This window comes from Lissotriton vulgaris, chromosome 5 (assembly GCF_964263255.1).
Source record: "Lissotriton vulgaris chromosome 5, aLisVul1.2, whole genome shotgun sequence".
Classification (NCBI taxonomy): domain Eukaryota; kingdom Metazoa; phylum Chordata; class Amphibia; order Caudata; family Salamandridae; genus Lissotriton; species Lissotriton vulgaris.
In genome coordinates, this window is record NC_141693.1 from 2,000,849,377 (window position 1) to 2,000,870,683 (window position 21,307).

General features: G+C 45.9%; 1 protein-coding gene across 1 annotated transcript in view; it reads left to right on the forward strand.

Annotated features, from left to right (window-relative positions):
- UCK1 (uridine-cytidine kinase 1) overlaps nt 1-21,307 on the forward strand; it is a 128,120-nt gene that overhangs the window by 41,720 nt on the left and 65,093 nt on the right. The window contains exons 3-4 of the mRNA XM_086924784.1: nt 1,655-1,751; nt 8,207-8,349. Of these exons, the coding sequence (XP_086780910.1) occupies nt 1,655-1,751; nt 8,207-8,349 (240 nt within the window). The remainder of the gene's footprint in view (nt 1-1,654; nt 1,752-8,206; nt 8,350-21,307) is intronic.

Here is a 21,307-nt window from a genome sequence, read left to right on the forward strand (position 1 = left end):
AAGTACCATTGAATTCAATTGGTATTTAAATCGAATAGATCCGTAAACAATTGGGTTATACATTCAGAAGTCAAAATATTGTGTTTTTAAGATCTTAAATGGCCAGTAGAACGTCCACCACAAAGGCACCGCCCTTCCCAGGAATGTGGTGGTTAAAGATGGAATGTGGGTGGGAGGGAAGGGGCCTCCTATGTACCAAGCATGTGTCTGGAACAGTGAACAAGGGTTGCTTCGATGAGAAACTGGCCCCTGAACAGTACCCAAGAAGTGGAAAGGGTACTACAACTCCAACCACTTAGGTAGAAGAAGCATTTGTCCGGTAGAGTATGGGTTGGACCGTGGAGTAGTGAGAATAGGTCTGGTGTCCTGAAGGTAAGACTTTTTCTACAACGTATTCTCCAAAGCGCAGGACCACAGCCCAAAAGGGGCAGTACAGCTTCATCCTCCTACACACAACCAGTGGCCACCTGGGAGAGAAAGGAGAGGTCAATGGAGGGCCAATGGATGTGCTTGCTGTTCTGAGCATAGGCCTTTAACATTAAGTCTGGACTGATTCTTCAAAGTGCTGACCCCTGGTTCATCAGATGGCCTTTGAATGGGAGGTGCAGTACTATATCAACCATGCAGGTCCAGCTGGGTTTACTTGCAGATTGGCCTGCATCAATAAGGCACTATTCCTGGAGCCTAAGGCAGTGTTCCTACATTGGAAGTACAGATTTGACCACCCATGCGCAAGTCTCCTCTGCTGGAGGAAGCAAGGAGGGATGGAGCTGCATACCTGAGTGTGTGAGAAAATAGCGCTTTGGGAATTTGTCAATTTTAATATTTCAACCTCAGTCTTTTTTTGTTTGTTTGTTTGTTTGGTGTGCTCGAGCTTTTTGTCTGTGATGGTTAATCTAAGTAGTGGTCAATTAACTCTTCTGATGGACTGCAGATAGACTTCAATTTATTTGTTTCAGTGGTTCCTTTTATTGTAGTAAATGTGCCTTTACATCCTCTCATTTTTGTGTCATTCTCAGTTCCTTTTTACACTGTTACTAGCCATTTTCTGCCTTTGTATTGTATAGCTTTGTAGTGTAACATTACTATACTCGTCAAGATTGCGTTGAAGCTGAAAATGTTTTGTGAATGGTCAATTAAGTAATAACTTTTGTTTTGCACAGTTGTTGTAAAGTGTTGGCAGAGGAGTCCTCCATTACTAGAGTTTTGGTGCTGTGCATGAAGCATGTGTGCTCCAGACTAGGCAAGTGGCACAGCAACATTACTTGGAGTGGCAGGCTGTAGCAGAAACGTGATAATATCTGTGTAAAAGGGAACTGTGAATGACCCTTAATGTTTGTAAAAAGGAATAAGTGGAAATGGACCCCATTAAATTCATTTAAAAGATGGAGTGGCAGGGATGGGCCTGCTCTGTTTAACCACCTGGGGTTATAAGAGTGGACCCAGTGTACTGGAGGGTGCTCTGATGTACAACACGTTGGTGTCCGAGCAGAATGTGAAGGAGTGAGGGAGCCTGGGGGAAGAGTGACTAAGTTTCTCCAGGACAACTTCTACCTTCTGTAACAGACATTGCTTTGTGCTTGAACGTAGACAGAGTTTCCTCTGCTTGACCTGCATGCTCTATAGACTGCGGATTGTCTCTTTATCTCTCCAGATGCTTTTGACAATGATTTGCTGCTGACCACCCTGAGGGCTATCCTCGCGGGGCAGGCCGTTGATGTACCCACCTACGATTTTGTCACCCACTCCAGGTAAAGAGCAAGAGATTTGACTGTACACTAATATGTTACAGCACATTACACAGCAGATGCATTCTGTGTAAGCATGAATAAATAATGTAATTTGAAACCTAAATATTAAGTAATACACACAAGCTTTCCAGCTTGTCTAGCGTGGTTACAGTGTAAAGGCCAGAATGCCCTAGCACTGTTAAAGAGTTCCCACTCCCATCCAACACCCTCTCCCCTCAGCTGAACCACCTCACTTGTCTTGGTGACCATTTTTGAATACCTAAAAGCAGCACCCTTTCCATCTACAATGTAAACACCCACTAATGATGCTGTATAGCTTTTCCTGCTAGCCCCCCTCTACGCTGGCCACTGTAAAGCCCTCAGCTTTTATAGTGCTCCATTGCTTTGTAGCTTGCTTGCTTCACATTGTATGAGTGACATGAATACACTCATGCATTGTACAAATGTTAGTACCACAACACTATACAAGTTGCATAATACATAGCATGTGGTCACAGATTTCCATTGTATGATCTGACATAGATAGAGTTGATAGCCATCCATCCATTAGGTGGAGGTTGCAAGGGGGGAGCGGCACCGCAGAGTGAAGCAAGCTCAGCAGCTGTGGTGAAGATCAAAAGCCTCTATGGTTACCACACCCCGATGCTCCTTTTTACTTCCAGTCTGATCCAACAGAGGTGTTGAATTCTTGCCAGATGTCACACATCCATTGTTTGGTGTTGGACCAGTTGGCAAGAACACCTTTCCACATTACCACAAAGCCACATTTTCAACCAAATCTTCCTACAAAGCTTAGTTGGGCGTAAGGTCTGACCTCAATCATACAAAAGGAAAGGAATACTTGCAGATAACTACTAACCACTAACGATCACTTGAGGTAGCATTCTAACCCACCAAAGTAAGTTGTGGTTAGAATAGACTATGCTAGCGCTGTACCCCTAAATGACTACAAACTGCCACCATGCCATTGTTTACATCCTTTTTCACGCTCTCAGGATACCCTTCCATCCACTGGGCTCTGTCTAGCTTTCATTGAGCTATATAACAATATGATTGTTCCCTTTTATGAAGCAGTGATTATTATAATTTTCAATATTTAACGTGAAATAGTTTTCACAGGCAGGTAGTTTGCTGCGAATTACTGGCCACTCCTTGATGCCTCAATGTTTAAATGAATAAATCTCAATGAGCCGTAGGGGTACTTTAAAAATATTACCTAATTGCTTTATGGCTGGAAAGTCTTGTTACTAAAAAACATGATGCCTCAATTTCTGAACCTATTAGAAGAATCTCGGTGAGAAGAAGGATGTGTGACTGTCAGATACTCAAATGGAATGTCAGTGGTAACAGAAATACCTACCAAAAGTGTGTCATTGCTGCAATAAGGTCAGGCCATCTATTTCATCCACCAGCGGATCTCACCTACCTATCATAGACATTGTGCCCCTACTGTGGATGGAACTCGAGAAGGAAGTCTGCGTACATCCGATCCCTTAGTAATGAAGAACTACATGAAACACATCCTGTAAGAGCCACTTAGGTGCTGGAAATTTACTGATTTCATTTGTCAGCCCCTGTCCCGAAGGAAGAATTTAGTCAAATCCTCTGTCATTCCTCCAATGTCAACTGGATAGTCCTTACACTTGACTAGTGTAGTGTGTGTGACAGTGTCCAGTGCAGCTGACAGGGCCAGCATAGTGCCTTTGACTGTGTGACCTGGCGCTCAAAGCATAGTTCTCCGATTGGTGCACATACTGCTTCTCTGTATTGATTTAAGGTTATACTGAATACATTATCCCACCCAATAAGACTGAACATGCCTCACAACCCCTCTCCTATCTTGTTACTTACAATTGCTGAGTTTCAAATGCTGCCAGGCCTGAATTAGCCTTTATTTATTAGAGATGTTTTGTACTTTACTGTAAAACACTTCACATAGGGTCCCTTCACAACTGCATCCTTCTTCATGCTATTAATCTAATTCTATCCTCATACTCTGAGGTCAGAGGCCACAGAGCGCCTGTGAGGGTGCTGGACTGTCAGTGTTTGCCTTTAAAAGTTGGGGGTTCTTCAAAAACATTCAAGGGGACCCTGTGTCAGGGGCTGCCTCCGGTGCAGTTTTACTAACATGTTTCTGTCACTGCGAGGCCACTGGCCTTATATCTTATATGCTCTCTACCTTGCACACTGTCTTCTTCTTTTATGGAACCACTGTGGAGAAGATTCCTACCTGTATTTATATCTTCCTCTACTCACTCCAGAGCCCTTCTTTCTATTGTAGAGGGAAGTGTAATCTATACACTCCTGTAATGACAGACTACATCCATTGCCTTACTGGGCTTTAACCTGAGTACATAAAGGCAGGCTGTGGCCTGCCCTGCTTGTAATGGAGCTACCTCCTGTGTACTAAAAGCGTCAGGGAGTTCTTAATCTGAAACATTGGGGCTCACATTTCCACATAGCAGTGTACTGGGAAGGGCGACCCTCGGTTGAGCACAGCACTGCACCAGCTTTTGACCAAAATTGCAGTTCAATCAGTTGATTTGTATAGCTCTATTAAATTCAGAAAAACGTTTGTCAGCAGCAAATTATCTGTTCTCTGACTAAACAAGACCCCACGCTTAGAGAGGGAAACATCCGTACAGAGCTCCCTGAATATTTCTGGGGTGGTCAGGGGTTGGTGAGAGGGGCAAGAAGAGAGGGAGGAAAGTGAGAGGTAAACAGTGTTCATTGACCTAGAATCAGGTAATGAACATTTAGTTGTAGCAAAACAACTCTCTCTATTTTAAGAAGAATCCGATTGTCTTGATCAGAAACAATTAGGGTGTCGACCGGTTTGTGGCACAGAACTGCCCTGGCACTAGCGCTTGCACGTAAAGAACTGAGATCTGTACTGGCTGGGTCACTCAGCCGCCTTGGTTCTGTTGGACCTGTTGGGGGCATTTGATACGGTTGATCATTCTTTATGATGGGCATGAAAGAGAGAGGCCTTCCTGGAGTAGTCGTTCTCCTCTTTTCTAGAACCAAGTACCAGCGGCATCTCTGTCACATACATCTCTGTCACATACTGATCCACACCTATGTCTATTACATGTGGAGTTCCACTGGGCTCTCCAGTATCTCCCATGCTTTTCATTGTCTTATGTTATGTTATGTTAAATGAATTTATTAAGCGCGACTAACACCATTAGGTTTCTTGGCGCTTGTGCTGAGGGAGCAAGGAAAAGAGCGTGAGAGTGACAACTAATTATAGGACTTGGTGAAGAGGAAGGTTTTAAGGAGGGATCTGAGCCTGGAATATGGAGAAGGCAACCTAAGAGGAAGGGGAAGGGAATTCCAAAAAGATGGGGCTTGAAAAGAAAACCTAAGGCCACCGTTTCAGGTGGTTTGAGCTCATCCAATTGCTAATAAAGCAGAGCGTATTTTGAAAGGTTGTAATTGATTCGTCAGAGGAATCAATGGTAAAAACCAGTTGAATGTCATCCGCGTAATTAAACGCGGTGACACTAAACCCGCGGAGGGAACGTATTAAAGGAGCCAGGTACAAATTAAAAAGGAGAGGGGACAAAGAGGAGCCCTGCGGGACGCCGCAGGTCAGCTCGACCTGAGTAGCGGAGAACTGGGACAGCCTGACGGCTTGTTGACGTTTAGTCAAGAAAGACTGAACCCAGTCCAGGGCGGTACCCTGGATGCCAGCCTCTCTGACACGGTCGACCAAAATATCATGGCCGACCGTGTCAAAGGCGGCCGACAGATGCAAGAGGACCAGGGCCTGACAGATGTTAGCGTCGGCCCCTCTGCGCAATTCCTCCATCATGGAGTGGATGACTGCTTCTGTGGAATGCGCAGGTCTAAACCCGGCCTGCTGGGGGTCCAAGACGCACAAATCCTCAACAAAAGTGCTGAGGGTTTGGGTTACATGCGACTCCAGAACTTTACTGAGGAAGGGGAGAAGAGATATAGGGCGATAGTTGCTCATGATGGAGGGGTCTGCTGAAGGTTTTTTCAGGATGGCAACCACCTCGGCCTGTTTGAAGGAACAAGGAACCTCCCCAGTGGTCAGAGAGTTGTTTAAAAGGGCCAGGGGGGGTTCAGGACAGGAAGTAAAAGCTTCCAGAAGGGCCGAGGGGGGGCAGCAGTCGCCAGGAGAACCAGAAGAGACTTTGTGCAAAAGTGAAAGAAAGTTGACTTTCGAGATAGGGGGAATCTGGGTTAAAATATGAGTGTTGAGATGATGACAGGAAGCACTAGGCGGAGACGGGACTGGTGGGGCTTGGGCGGAAATGCTGGTTTTAATCTTGATAATCTTTTCCACAAAAAATTGGTTCAGGGAATCACATAGGGACTGGGAGGGGAGGGGCGCAATAGTGGCTCTCGCCGGATTGGACAATTCCTCAACAATTGAGAATAGATCCTTGGACTTATTTGAGGAGTCCAAGATTCTATTGGAAGAATAGACTGCTGACTTATACTCTCTAAGCAGAGAGGAGAATATCTCTTTAGTCTCGGGGGAGTTCCCCCGACGCCAGCGCCGTTCTGCCTGACGAAGACCAAGTTTTTGGGCTCTGAGGTCCTCAGTGAACCACCTCTGGGCGTCATGACTGCGCCTCGCTCTGACTAGTTTTAAGGGTGCCACCAAGTCAGCAGCAGAGGTGAGCCAGTGAGTGAGACCCTGTGTCTGAGAATCGATAGAGATGGAAGGTCCAGTGATGGGTGGAGCAGATGAACTAAGGAGGGCGGTGAATTTGTTTAAGTCAGCCCTGTTCCAATTGCGTGCCAGGAAGTTGGTTTCTCGGACTGTGGTAACAGGGGAGGGCATAGCTAAAGTGAAAGCAATTAAAAAGTGGTCTGACCAAAGGCAGGGAAGAATACGGGGTGCAGAGATGTCCAGGCAGGAGGTCCAAACCTGGTCCAGAATATGACCCTTAACATGAGTGGGTGAGTGTATATGTTGAGTGCAATTTAAGCCTAACATGAGGTCTGAGAAGGCCAGTGAGCCTGGGGTTTCATGAGCATCCGACGGCCAGTAATTGAAATCTCCCAGGACCAAAACGTTAGCGTTATTGATGGTGAGCTGGGAGATAAGATCGCCGAACTGGACCGAAAAGCTGGGCATGGATTGGGGGGGGGGCGGTAGACCAGGACGCATATGAGAGATGACCCTGGCTGCTCCAATCTAAGTACGAGGCAATCAGTCATAGGGATACTGGTGGTGGGTACTGGGGAGAAACGAATAGGGTTCCTAATAATGGCTGCAACCCCTCCACCAGCTTTACCAGAGGAGCGGTTGACTTGCAGTATATAATATCCCGAAGGGATGGCTGCCATTGTCTATGTCCTGCCCCTACTTAAAGTATTCAGACAAAAGTAATGGTCATAGCAAGCAAAACAAAAGGTAGCATGACATACTTAAGTTAATGCAGTCTTAGCATCCAGCTTCTGTGAAAGGTTATTACATTCCTACCAAGGGGATTTCTTGCATGTGTGGCTTCGCCATGTGATTACTGTACCATTCTCTGTTTGGGCCCGCCTGAAAATATCCTAGCTAAATTACATGGGTTCACAAGGTTGGGTGCCAGAGAGGCCCAAATCCGTAAGTTCAGTCACTCCCTGCAACCTGAGTCCGCTTGTATTGGCTTTCTGTCAAACAAAGAGTTATCGTCAAAATTCTCTGTAGCCAGTGTTAAATGCTGTCACTCAGATGGAAGATATATGAGCCTTCTATGGCCACAACATTGGAACAATCTGTATATAGCAAATCCAATCATTCATACCTAACTTTTTAAGAAAGCCTACAAAACCCAGGTCTTCTGATATGTTGTTGTGGCTTCTTTAATTTTTACCTTCTTTCTTTCTTGTCACAGCGCTCCTTAAATGTCCAGATGTTTATTTGAGGTGTACTTCTGCTTACAATATTACAAGAGAAATTGTCAAACATCATTGATTTGCAGCCCTCGTGGCGTCTCCTGTAGCCTTCAGTATCTCCAGGAACCACACAATCTCCTGTAGGCCTCCCTCTATTTTCTTTTCTCTTCCTATTCAGTGCTGCCCACACCCTCCAGATCATTTACACCCCATACAGTATTCTGTATCATGCACATAAAATCATATACGCTTCGTCTTCTGTAGTCCTCACTCTTGTGACCTGCTCAGTGCCCAATGGTCCAAAGTCTACTGAACTCTTTTACAGTGTCTTTTGTACACCTTATAGCCTCTGGTATCTTTTACACTGTCTCACAACTACCTGGTTGCAGGCTCTGGTACACCTCACACAGTCTCCTGTATCCCTCTCAGCTCCAGTGCTGTTTAACTTCTCATACCTCTCACACAATGTCCATACATGTTTTACATTCCCCTCACACGTTCTCCTGTACCAATCATGCTGCTAGTTTCCTGCTTTACTCCTCACAGTCTCCTGTAACTCTAATACTATGTTGTGCTCCCTCTTCTTACAGGCTTCCACAGACCACAGTTGCTTACCCTGCAGATGTGCTGCTCTTCGAGGGGATACTTGTGTTCTATAGCCAGGAGATTCGGGACCTCTTCCAGCTGAAGCTCTTTGTAGACACCGACTCGGATGTCCGGTTGTCCCGCAGAGGTACGAAGTGGGCACTCATGCATTCCAGGGGGATTGGGGCGTAAGGACATGGTGTGATGAGCCACCTGCTTGTGTTTGAAGTCCAACTTTAGTAAAAAGACAGGACTACTGTAGGAGAGGTTTGGTATTGTCAGAGCTTTCAAACGGCCTAGCTGGGGCAGCTGAGGCCTCACAAACAACAGCACCAACACCATACCAATTCTTAACAGACATATAACACAGATCACGTGCACCAGAAAGTTGACACAAACTAACCCAAACCAATATAATGCAATATGAACGGTATGATGTAAAATTATGATTTCTGCTCCACATGGCCATGTAACCTCGTCTGGCAGTTCTTCTAATGTCGTCACTTCTACTCTACTTTTGATATGTGGTTGCAGTCAATGGAGAGTGTCTTTAAATGCAGAGTATCTCCTACTCCCTTGTAAGCCTGTATATTTTGTAATCTGATATTACAGCCTTGCCAGACTGAATGCTTGCTTACTCCTCACAAGTACACTTATAAAAAACAGCACTGCAGCTCTGATGATAGATCTCAGGTCATCCTGTACGCCATTTAAAACACAAGTGCCATTCTTAACCAAAACCAGCTGATGCAAGCATAGATGTAGCCTTGCTTGAATCAATTACTGATGAGGGGGCATCTTTAACTTTAGAGCAGCCCCTTTCATTCCTGCAACCTGTGAGAATTCCTCTCTTGGAACTCCAAAGGGAGCCGTAAATGAACCTCTGGATACATTTGTGGATTCTGAGGTTCTCCAGTATTTGGGGTGTCTTTCATAGATTCACATGCCTGAATCATTCCCCGTCGTCGGAGTGGGAGTCCCACGGTATATAAAAAAGCAATAATAAGCCTGTAATAACCAAAAAACCTTGGTAATAACCAACCAGGAAGTAAAGTAGCCCTAGCTACAGGAGCTAAAGCTCCCATACTCTTGACTATCCTAGTCATTATGTTAGACCAAACTGCAGCCAATCAGGCGACAGCACCCACCAGAATGTTCTCCCCAGAGGCTCAGGCTCTCAGATTTTCTACCGCACGTCTCGTGAAGGGAGTCTCCCTGAGCTCTGCTCAGTTTCTTCTTACTTTGGTTGGCTTTTTAACCTTCAAAGGATGTCTACTTCTAAATCCCTTTTTAGGGCTTGTAGTCCTGTGGAAAGCTGAGGCTGTTCAAGGAGGATCCTCACAAGAAATGCTTATACTGTCTGTATCCAGATCATGAGGCGAAGGAATGTAAAATCTGTAGAACCTTCCCTCAAAAGACCCTCAGGGACAGAGAGGGTTGTCTGCTCCTGTGGCAAGGACAAGGATAACCCTGTTTCAGAGGTAGGGAGCATTGCTTCAGGGTCTTCTGTCTCCTTAAGGAAGAGAAAATCTGAGGTTGAGTTGGCTTCTCCTAGGGCTAAAACTTAGAAAAAGGCCCAATCCTCTCAGGATTCTGGTTTGCCTTCTACCTCCAAGAAGGTGTCTCCACCTGTGTCATCTGCGCCCTCAGGAAAATCTGGAAAATCTACAGTTTCCAAAGCACCTGCCCATAAGGTTTCACCTCAGACCATGGCAGACTCAAGAGCAGCCTCATTATCGCCATCTCTTCATGTGGTCACTTCTTCCACTTCAACGGTGACTTTCTCCTCACCAAAACCATCTATGGTGATGTCTCAGCCTCCTCACCGTCGACGATGGTTTACGTCCAGGTTAGACCCATCTCGTCGACGAAGATAGTCCCATCGATCGTCGACGCTCCACCGTCGACGGGAATCCTGAAGGTACCGTCGACGAGCTCTTCGACGTCGACTCAGGCGTCGACGACTCTCTTGCCGTCGACGAAGAAGACCTTAACGTCGACGACATCCCCGTCGACGAAGTTTCCGTCGACGTCGTCATCGACGACGAAGTTGCCGTCGACGACACCCTCGTCGGCGAAGTTACTGTCGACGAAGAAAATGGATCCGTCGACGACCTCCTCGTCGACGAAGAAAATGGATCCGTCGACGAAGAAAATGGATTCGTCGACGAAGAAAATAAATCCGTCAACAACCTCCTCGTCGACGAAGCTGACCACGCCGTCGACGAGGAAGAAAACACCATCGTCGACGAGTTCCTCGTCGATGAAGCCGCTACCGTCGACGGCGCGCCGTCGACGACGGATCAAACAACGCAGAGGGAACCAAGCTTGTCATCAACATCGGTGGCTCCATCGACGCCCCCACTGTCAACCTGTACGGCAATGCAGGTGTGGTCGGCAGGAGCATCCACAATACCTTTGCCATCACCAGCTACCACTGCTTCGCTCCTACAGAAGCCTGGTTCATCCTCCACAGCCTTGTCTCCTTTAAAACTACCAGATAAATTGTTGGATTCTGAGGAAGAAGAATCCTACGAGGATGACACTTTTCGGGCGGCCAGGAGCCCTTCGGACTTGCTCATAAAAGTTCAAGATCTAGATCAAGAGGAGGAAGAGAATTTCCAGGAGCACGCTAGTCGGGAGACTGGGTCTACACCTGGCATGCAAATGCCTATGGATTTATTCCAAAACCTCCAATATATGTTAAGCGATTATTATCGCAGGTTTCCACCTTCAGAATCGGGTGATTCTCATGTCTCGAATCCAGGAAAATCAAGTTCCACAAGCACCCTCTACAAAGTCAATTATCAGGGAATTTTCCGTCCAATATTAATATTTCAAGGTTTTTACACCAGCATCAACAATAAGTTCATTTGGAGTTAGAAGGCTTCAAAATATGGATCCAAAACAGTCGTTGTACTTCAAAATCTTTATTTTCAAACACATTAGAAATTTTCCAGCTTTGCACCAACGACACGTGTTTCGCCTACTCAGAGGCTTTTTCAAGGCTGGAAGCATAAAAATTACAATAAGTACTTGTAATAAGTGTGAGCTAAATATAAACAATTTCCCTAATTATATACAATAAAACTAATTAAAGGTCTCATATTTACAAAGATTTACATATACATTCAACAGTTAGTCCTAGGAAAAAACCACTCAAAAACAAACAATTTCTACTACATATAAACTCATTCTGATAGTGCCGACATTACCGAACATTCCAAAACATGATATGTCCTAGTTCAAAGGTTGTCTTGTGCAATGCATTAGAAAAAGAAACAACAGATTCAGAAATTCATGTTTACAGTCCCCTGAAAACCTACCGTTTAAAAACCAGTTATGCAATTTCTACTACATATAAGCTCATTCTGATAGTGCTGACATTACCAAAACATTCCAAAACATGATGTGACCTAGTTCAAAGGTTGTCTTGTGCAATACATTAGAAAAGGAACAACAGATTCTGAAATTCATGATTAAAGTCCCCTCAGATTTCACGTATAATTTGTCCAGTGGGAATAGATATTAACGGAAGGTGCGGACGTTTTCTCTCTTTGAGAAACACTACCACCAATATTGTTGTATGATTCTCATGTCTCTACGCCTAGGCCAAGAACATCTACTGCAACTGTAGGGCTTCAAGAACCAGTTTTTCAAGTGGCAGAGGAAGAAGCACGATCCGCACTACCCTCTTCTCCAGTACCAACCCATCAGGCAGAGGGTGAAAATTCGTCAGAAGACGAACGAGAAGACGGTGAATTGGACGACAAGTTGGTATCGTCGGAGTGGGACGACTATCAGGCACAAACCCCTTCTCCAGCAGCCCCGCCTACGGCGGACTCTCCGCCGGTGGACATTGCCAGCTTCCATAAGATCATGGATAGAGCCACAAAAAGGTTCCTCATATCAATGGAGAATAAACAAGAGGAACGCTTCCTCTATGATTTTAAGGACTTGCCACAAAGACAAAGTTGGTCTATTCCTATCATTGATTTTATATGGAAGGAAGGTCTGAAGATAATGAAAACACCAAATTCTCTACCCGCAGTACTTCCTAGGGTAGATAAAAAATATAGAGCACCTAGTTCATCACCGGCATGCCTGGTTGGTCAGGCTAAGACGGAGTCCGTAGTCACCCAGGCAGCACAAAGAAGAGCCAAGAATCCATCTACTCAGGTCTCTACTCCCCCTGATAAAGACGGTAGACGTCTTGACTCAATAGGGAAGAAGGTGTCAACTATTGCGGCAACCACGGTCCGAGCCGCAAATTCACTGGCAATACTTGGAAGGTATGATAGGCAGATGTGGTCCGACATATCGCCCTACATCGAGAAGCTTGCAGAACCGGATAGAGCTGTAGCAAAAAAGATCCTATTAGAGGGAGAGAGCGTTTCCTCTGAAATAATTGATGCTGCAGTGGACGTGGCAGCCACAGGTTTTAGGCAGCTGGCGGGAGCAGCTGTTCTCCGGAGGCAAGGCTGGTTAAGGGCTACATCTTTTCGTCTAGAGGTCCAGACAAAGATCATGGACATGGCCTATGTTGGAGAGTTCCTTTTTGGTCAACATGTTGACGAGGCATTACAATCCATAAAGAAGGACACAGAGACGGCACGGTCGCTGGGCTCCCTCCAGTTTCGAAAGTCTTCCTTTCGTGGCGCAAGAGGAAGAGGCAATTTCTCGAACAGAGGAGGTTATTCACAACAATGCTCCTACAGTAACACCCAAGGAAATCAGAGATACCAGCAACAAACATATGGCCAAAGGAGAAATAATTACTCTCAACCAAGAGGAAAGACCTCTTATCGAGGGAGAGACAACAAGAGCAAGTGAGAGACACATCCTGCCACCACTTTGTCCCAGCCTGAAACAAATTGGAGGAAGAATATCACGATATTACTCAAATTGGTCCAAGATTATCACGGACAGATGGATTCTGGACGTGGTTTCCAGAGGTCACATTCTCGAATTCGTCAAAGCCCCTCCAAATTCTCCCCCAAGAGGACCACCTCCAGCTCATCTCAAGGAGCTGTTTTCCCAAATACACTCTATGATAAGAAAAGGAGCAATAGAAAGGGTACCTCAACATCAAAAGGGAACAGGATTTTATTCAAGATTTTTCCTGATCCGCAAGAAGTCGGGGGAAAGGCGCCCCATCCTCGACCTGCGTGCCCTCAACAAGTACCTCAAGAAATTATCTTTCAGAATGTTGACGCTCCAAGAAATCCTCCAGTTTTTCTCAGTAAGGGATCACATGGCAACACTCGGCCTTCAGGACGCATACTTCCATGTGCTCATTTTTCCCAGACACCGGAAGTTCTTACGGTTTCGAGTGGCTGGCAGGGACTTCCAGTTCAAAGTACTCCCCTTTGGACTACGTTCGGCCCCCAGAGTTTTCACAAAAATGTTAGCCCCGGTGGCCGCACGCCTGATACTAGAGGGAGTTCAAATTTATCCATATTTGGACGATTGCCTTATCAAGGCCAGTTCCATCGCCTTGGCAAAGACTCACGTTCAGAGATGTCTATCACTATTCCAGAGCCTGGGATTTTCGGTGAATTTCAAAAAATCTCACCTAACTCCATCACAGAGGAAGTCGTTCTTGGGAGCCATACTGGACACAAGACTTGCCCACGTGTTCATATCAAAAGAAAGGCAAGTGAAGATTCGCAGGATGTCCACATCACTGCTAAAAAGAAAGTGCGTTTCTGTTCGCAGGTTCAAGTCTTTCCTCGGGATGATCTCGTCCTGTATCCCGCTCACCCCCAACTATCGCCTGCGAATGAGACCTTTGCAAGAGGAACTCAGTCGTCAGTGGGTGCAAGTAACGGGCTCATTCAAGGACGTCATCAACATAACTCCTCGGATGAGAAACTCCATCCAGTGGTGGGGGCAAGATGGGAACCTGCAGGTGGGATGCGCATTCCTGACAGAAGGACCCAGATTCATCGTGACCACGGATGCTTCTCTGGAGGGCTGGGGCACCCATCTCCAAGGGATGACAGTCAGTGGCAAATGGAACATTCAACAGAAAAAATGGCACATAAATCTGCTGGAACTAAGAGCCATTTTTCTAGCCATGAATTCCTTTCAGGCGATCTTGGAGGGATCTACCGTGTTGATACGAACGGACAACACAACCAGCATGCTTTACCTGAACAAGCAGGGAGGCACAAGATCGGCCCGGTTGTCCCGACAGGCGCAGGAGATTTGGAATTGGGCCCTGGATCACAACATCAATCTGTCGGCGGTCCATGTCCCAGGGGTTGCCAATGTCCTAGCGCACTCACTCAGCAGGTCCGCAGGAAGCAATCACGAATGGGAGCTGCATTAACCATCCCTGGATCAGATATTCCGGAAGTGGGGTCATCCCGACCTGGATTTGTTTGCAACAGCCCAGAACCGGAAATGCCAACGCTTTGCAAGCTGGATTCCCCACAAGGACTCGTGCGGGATGCCCTTTCGATGAATTGGTGTCGAATATTTGCTTACGCTTTTCCGCCAATTCCGTTAATTCCCAAGATCATCAGGAAGATGAGGAGTCAACCATGTCGTCTAATCCTGATTGCTCCAAGGTGGCCCGGCAATATTGGTTCACCGAGCTTCTCCTCCTCTCGGAGTGCGAACCAATACAACTGCCTCGAATACCGAATCTTCTCACAGTTCAGAAGGGCAAGGTGTACCATCCGGACCCAGTTTCGCTGAAATTGTCAGCTTGGCTCCTCCGCACAATGAGTTCGCCCACTTAGACATTCCTCACGATTGTCAAGAGGTGTTGGCTAACGCCAGAGCACCGTCGACCATTAAGACCTACAAACTCAAATGGAAGCGTTTCTGTGCCTGGTGCCAGACTGTGGATCTACACCGCTTTCATGCTAGACCAGAGCAAATATTACCCTTCTTCCTGCAACTGGCTAGATTGGGTTTGGCGCATTCAACCCTGAAAGTATTTCTGGCAGCCATTTCCCGATTCCGTCAGGACGGATCGAACTCTCTGTTTTCTTCAAGAATAATCCAGCAATTTTTCAAGGGTTTATTTCGCATGTTTCCTCCAATTCGAGGGCCACCTCCTGCTTGGCATTTGAATGTGGTGCTAACCCAGCTCATGCGTCACCCCTTTGAGCCGATACAAAAGGTTGACCTTAAGTTTATTACTTGGAAGGTCTCCTTGTTATTGGCTTTAACATCTACCAGAAGGGTCAGTGACATTCAGGCATTCACGTCTAAACCGCCTTTTTTGCAATTTACCTCTGATTCGGTGGTACTGCGTACCAATCCAAAGTACATGCCCAAGGTCCCATCGGACTTTCATTTAAATGAGCCGGTAGTCCTCAAGACCTTTTTTCCAGATCCACAAACACCGGCTGAGCAAGCGTTGCACTCTTTGGACATCAAGAGGTGCCTCAAGTTTTATCTTTCAAGGACATCAGCTTTACGCAAGACAGATCAGTTGTTTGTGGCCTATGGCAAACTGCGCCAGGGCAGTGCAGTGTCCAAACAGACTATTGCTAGATGGGTCTCGTCAACAATTGGTCTCTGTCATCAACAAGCAGGAAGACCCTTACAGGCCTTACCAAGAGCGCATTCTACAAGGGCAGTTTCCTCTTCCACTGCTCTGTTCGCTGGTGTGCCTCTTCAACAAATCTGCAGAGCCGCAACGTGGTCCAGCAGGCACACGTTCACGAGGCACTACTGTCTGGACTCAGAAAGTGATGCAGATGCTTCGGTGGGAAGAGCAGTTCTTCGCAATCTTTTCCAATAAGGTGAGCCTCTGTTCTCCCGCCTCCTCTATGCTCTTTTCTAGACGCTTTTACAATGTCTTTGCATTTTATCATTATGCATATATACTGTGATACTGTTAGCGTCTATGAGCATCGGTTTATGTGTACTGCTATCTATTCTGATTCAGGCATGTGAATCTATGAAAGACACCCCAAATACTGGAGAAGAACAATAGTTACTTACCTGTAATCTGTGGTTCTCCAGTATTGGTGTATTTCATAGATTCACATGCAACCCGCCCACCTCCCCTCAGAGGCTCCCTCAGGCAAATATGTTGGTTTCACTCCTGTGCGAGAAAATCTGAGAGCCTGAGCCTCTGGGGAGAACATTCTGGTGGGTGCTGTCGCCTGATTGGCTGCAGTTTGGTCTAACATAATGACTAGGATAGTCATGAGTGTGGGAGCTTTAGCTCCTGTAGCTAGGGCTACTTTACTTCCTGGTTGGTTATTACCAAGGTTTTTTGATTATTACAGGCTTATTATTGCTTTTTTATATACCGTGGGACTCCCACTCCGACGACGGGGAATGATTCAGGCATGTGAATCTATGAAAGACACCAATACTGGAGAACCACAGATTACAGGTAAGTAACTATTGTTCATACTCCTGATACAGAACCTAAGGCACGATTTATTAAAAAGGTGGTACTTGATGACGTTATTACTTACCTCTGTGCAAATATGGGTCTTGAAAATCCTTCTTAAAAATCTACATCCCAAGAGTCTAATGTTTTCTACTAGATATATGCCTTTGTAATTTCCGTATCGTCCTTTACATTCAGATATAAATATGATTAATATAAAGAGGATTATTCAACAGGATGGCAAGGATCCTGGGAAGGCCTTAGTTCTCAGATCTTGAAATAAATTATAACCTTTTCAAGACTGGGAGCAGGAGTTTTCACATTCTCTAAAATCAACTCTCTATTACCAAGCCTTGCAGATGGTTCATTCATTGCTTCTGAAGAGTCGACTTAAGAGGACATTGATAAGAGGGTTGAGTTTTCTTTAAGGCGTCAACTTGCTGCTACCTGCTTAAGGAGTCTCTTACTCAGGTTACCCTTTGATGGGCAACACCTTTTGCTTGGAACTTGTTGAGAGTACTAGTAAAAAGAGTTGCAGGTTGTCGTTTTTCATTTTCTACTTCGCACAAGCCATCCAAAAGAACACTTGGGTAAAAACGTTTTCGAGTAGAGACGAACCTATTGGAGGAAGATGAAGAAATCCTGCATCTGATTCCAGGGGGCATCCCACAGCTGCACCACCTTAAACCCAACCTTCCTGACTTCTACAGAATCTTGGTAAAAGACATACCTGGCAGATGGATACTGACGTGATGGAAAAAGGACACTCAATAGAGTTTTTTCTAGAGGTTCCTCCTCCAGTCTTTTGTACAGCGCCTTCCTTTTTTCTAATGAAGGGAGTACATATGTTATTACAGAAATAGCAATATGTCCTCTGCTTTTGACGGGGCAATGGGGTTCTTTTTTTTCTTGTTCCCAAACATTCAGAGAAATATCGTCCCATCTTCATTAGAAACATCAATATGTGCGAAAGAACTGAAGTTTTATGATAGGGGATCTTCCAGAATGTAATTTCAACAGTCCTACTAGGAGACTTCATAACTTCAGCAGACATGCCGGACGCACACTTTCACATGCCAATCAATAAATGTCATCAAAGATTCCTCAGGTTTGCTGTTGTAGAAAATCACTACCAGTTTACCGTGCTGTCGTTTGGCCTAACATAATCCCCTAAGAGTCTTCATAAAGGTCCTTCCTCCATTGGTAGCGATTCTACATCCAGAAGGCATATAAACCCATCTGTACCCAGACAATTGGCTTATTCATGTCCCAACTGTCAAAAAAATCGAATATCACACTCAAAAGAGCCTCTACTTTGCTTGAACATCCTAGTTGGTTATTAAATGAAGAAATCAAGAAAAATCTCTTCTCCAACCTCAGTGTCTAGAGTACAAAGAAAGTCTTTTCATCACTTGGAAAGGTTTTCCTTCCTCGCCATTGGATATTCCAACTTTACAGCCTCTTCTAGACTCTTTTGCAGACTCAGTATGCACCAGCATGATTATGGCTAGTAGTACAAGGGGACTTATAAGCCACTGTTTTTGTAGTCCCTTGAGTGAGGTTTCACATGAAAACTTTAATCCAACATGTTGTCCTTCGCTGGTATCGGACCTCCAAAAATCTAGAGACTCTCATACCTATGACTCACATCTCATGTCCTCTGTAACAATGGTGTCTATCTCCAGTGGACCTCACTAAGGAGGTAGATCTGTCTACACCATCTCCAATAATTTCAACAGATGTCAATGTGGGTGGAAGAGACACTAAAACTTAGGGGGAAAGGAACAGGGACAGACTTGAGACATTAGTCACAACACATCCCAAAGAGCCAGTGGCCATGCTACTAAAACTTGTGATCATGCACACAAATTAAATATTCCAGGGTTTTGAAATAAAATAATGAAAAAGAAAGAAATACGTGCAAAATAATATTAGTTCATAAGGAATATGGTACTTACCCTGTAAGCATTTATTGGTAGCTTGTAGTGCTGTCAATGTAGGAGAGTAGGGTCTGCTTCCTATGGTCACCCCCACTTTTTGCTGTGATTCTCTGGTGTTTCGACTTTAATGTGGCTGTGGGCCTGCTAATTACACCCACAGCCCAGCTGTTCTCTCTCTAAATTGATACCATGTACTTTAGGTACATACCAGATTGGGTATTGGGTCAGCTTTGTGAGCCCCTGTATAGTATATCATAGGTACCCAGGGCATAGGTGCATCCAAGACCTACCAGGGGCTGCAGCATGTATTATGCCACCCCTGGCTGGCCCTCCAAACTGACACCATAGGACTGTTCACACAGCCTGGGTAAGGTGGTGTAATCACCCCTTACTTAGATATAGTATACCTATATATACCTTATATATATATAGACACATATGCAACTATAAGTCACTCCTATGGTAGACCTCGACAATCCTGGAGGCAGAGTGCTTGGTTTTATGTAAGAGGGTGCCCTAGCATGAGCTGAGCCCCTCTGCAGCTTTCAGTACCATCTCCTTATAGCTGTTCTATGATATAGCCATACCATATACTCTTAAGTGCATTATAATCCACGCGGTTAATGCTAACTTTGGTTTGGCTTTATCAAAACATGTTGTGTAAGGTGTCAAACACTTTGGAATACTACCCACCCACCAGTCCTGGTGGCGGGGGTAGCATTCCACCCTTCTAGAGGGAGAAGACATGTAGTTACTGCTTTACCCGGTTAAAGTTAAACAGAGCCTCAGCATCTCAAAATGGATGCTGCTGCCACAGACACGAGTCTGACCTCCTGTTGCTGGGGTAACTCCAGCAAGGGCGGCCTGGACAATAGGTTTCCTGTCCAGGGAGGTGCCAGCACCTCCCCAGACATGGGGTTTGTGTATTGGGGCAGGGTGGGCTGCATTCAGTGAATGCATCTAGACACTGCCTGGGGCACACAAGGTGCTCCATGCATAGCCCGGGTCAAACCAGTTGCTGGGGAACTCCAGCCCCGCTCTGGCGCGAAACTGGACAGAGGGAAAGGGGTGTAACCACCCCCTACTCAGGTCCACCTATAGGAGGAACCTAGCCAGGTAGTCCAGCCCCTAACCTTAGTATAAGTATAGGAGCTGTGTCCCAAGGACTTTAGATTATCCTGGACGAATCTTTGAAAGACATATCTTGGACCTTCGACATTCTATTCTGACTGGAAGACGGAAGACATCTCCCTTGTAGTCAAGGAGTGACCACCCTGTGCAAACAAGCACCATCAGCAACTTTGCCGGTCTGCATTTCCAAGGCTCCCGCCGGATCCCGAAGAATCTGCGACACAGGAACTGGACCCAAGGCGGACACGAGAGACGTGAGACCTGGACATCCGGCAATTTGCTAACTGCTCGAATCCCGAGGTACCCTCGCAGTTGTGCATTGGGGTACGAGAAGCCCCAGCCCGAGCACCATTTGTATTGAAGCTCAGCCCTCCACACTCCACGAGTGCCGCGTGGGGCCTGCTCTTGCATTTCAGCTAGCTCGACGCGTCTTCCCGGTTCCTTGCCCGATGGCTAGTGAGCCCCCTGAAGACTTTCCTTTGACACAAACTTGCTTTCCTAGTTGCTCCAGGCTTGCTCCAGCTTCCCTTCAAAGGAGAAGCGCCACAGACCTTGGTGGCCTGCAACAGAGCCAATCTCGACATCCTGCGTGGGTTGCGTTTGCCAAGGCTTGTTGGGTACAATCCGGATACCGACACCGCAGTAAACTAGATCCTTCGTGGGGCACACGTCGATGCCTCCTGGACCTCGTGGCTGAAGAGACAAGCTCACCTTCTTCACCTAAGATCATCGCGACATCGCCTGGTTCCTTCCTGGTCACTGGCTAGTGACCCAGACTCTGTCCCCTCTGCTTTTAGGTTTTTCAGATATTCGATCCATTCTTGGATCCACCCGGACACTTTTCCTCTGGTCGCCTGCAGCACTTCTTTACAGATCTCCATAGAAAACGGCGACGAAACACGACACCAAAAGGCACCTATGCACCCGGCTTCCCTGGGTGAGGTACCACGAGTTCTCCGGTGCTCCCGTGGGTCTTGATTCTCGAAGTGTCCTAGTCTAAAGGTGTTTTGTCGTAGTCCATCCGGAAGTGCCCTTAAACAGTAACTTTGTAACTTTGTTGTTTCCCATTATAAGTCAATGGTAGCTCGCGACTGTGTTTAGGTACTGCACACGTCTCCCGTGGACCTCCTACTTCCTAACCTTTAGTTGTTTAGTGTAGCCCCAGCGATTCCCTAGGCCCTAACCCTACTCTCTATTTCAGACGTGGTTCTTATACCACTTTCTTAGTATATGGTTTGTGAGGCCCCTAGGGCATTACTGTATATTGTGCAACCTATCGTATGCTAATTGAGTAACTTGTGATGTACTTTTACCTCTGACCTCATAAAGAGTGCAGAGGGGTTGTGTTTAAAATAAATACATATATTTGATATATACCTTGTGTGCTGTCCTTTCATTTGGTATTCAAGGTATTATAATCGGTAAAACAGCTTGCTTCACGTGCTCTTTGGAGTCTGAGCCTATTGACTGCTGGTCCATGCTACCACTAGGATAGCTTTCTATAAGGTTGACTTTACAACCACCATCAATAAGGGTTGATTAGGCTGGTGCAAGGTGCCCACTGGAATAGTGGACATCATATGCCAGACTAACTTATCACAGTCATGTCATATGCTTAGCATATTCCTGCCATCTAGTATTGGGTTTGTTTATTTGCAGCTTGTATATCT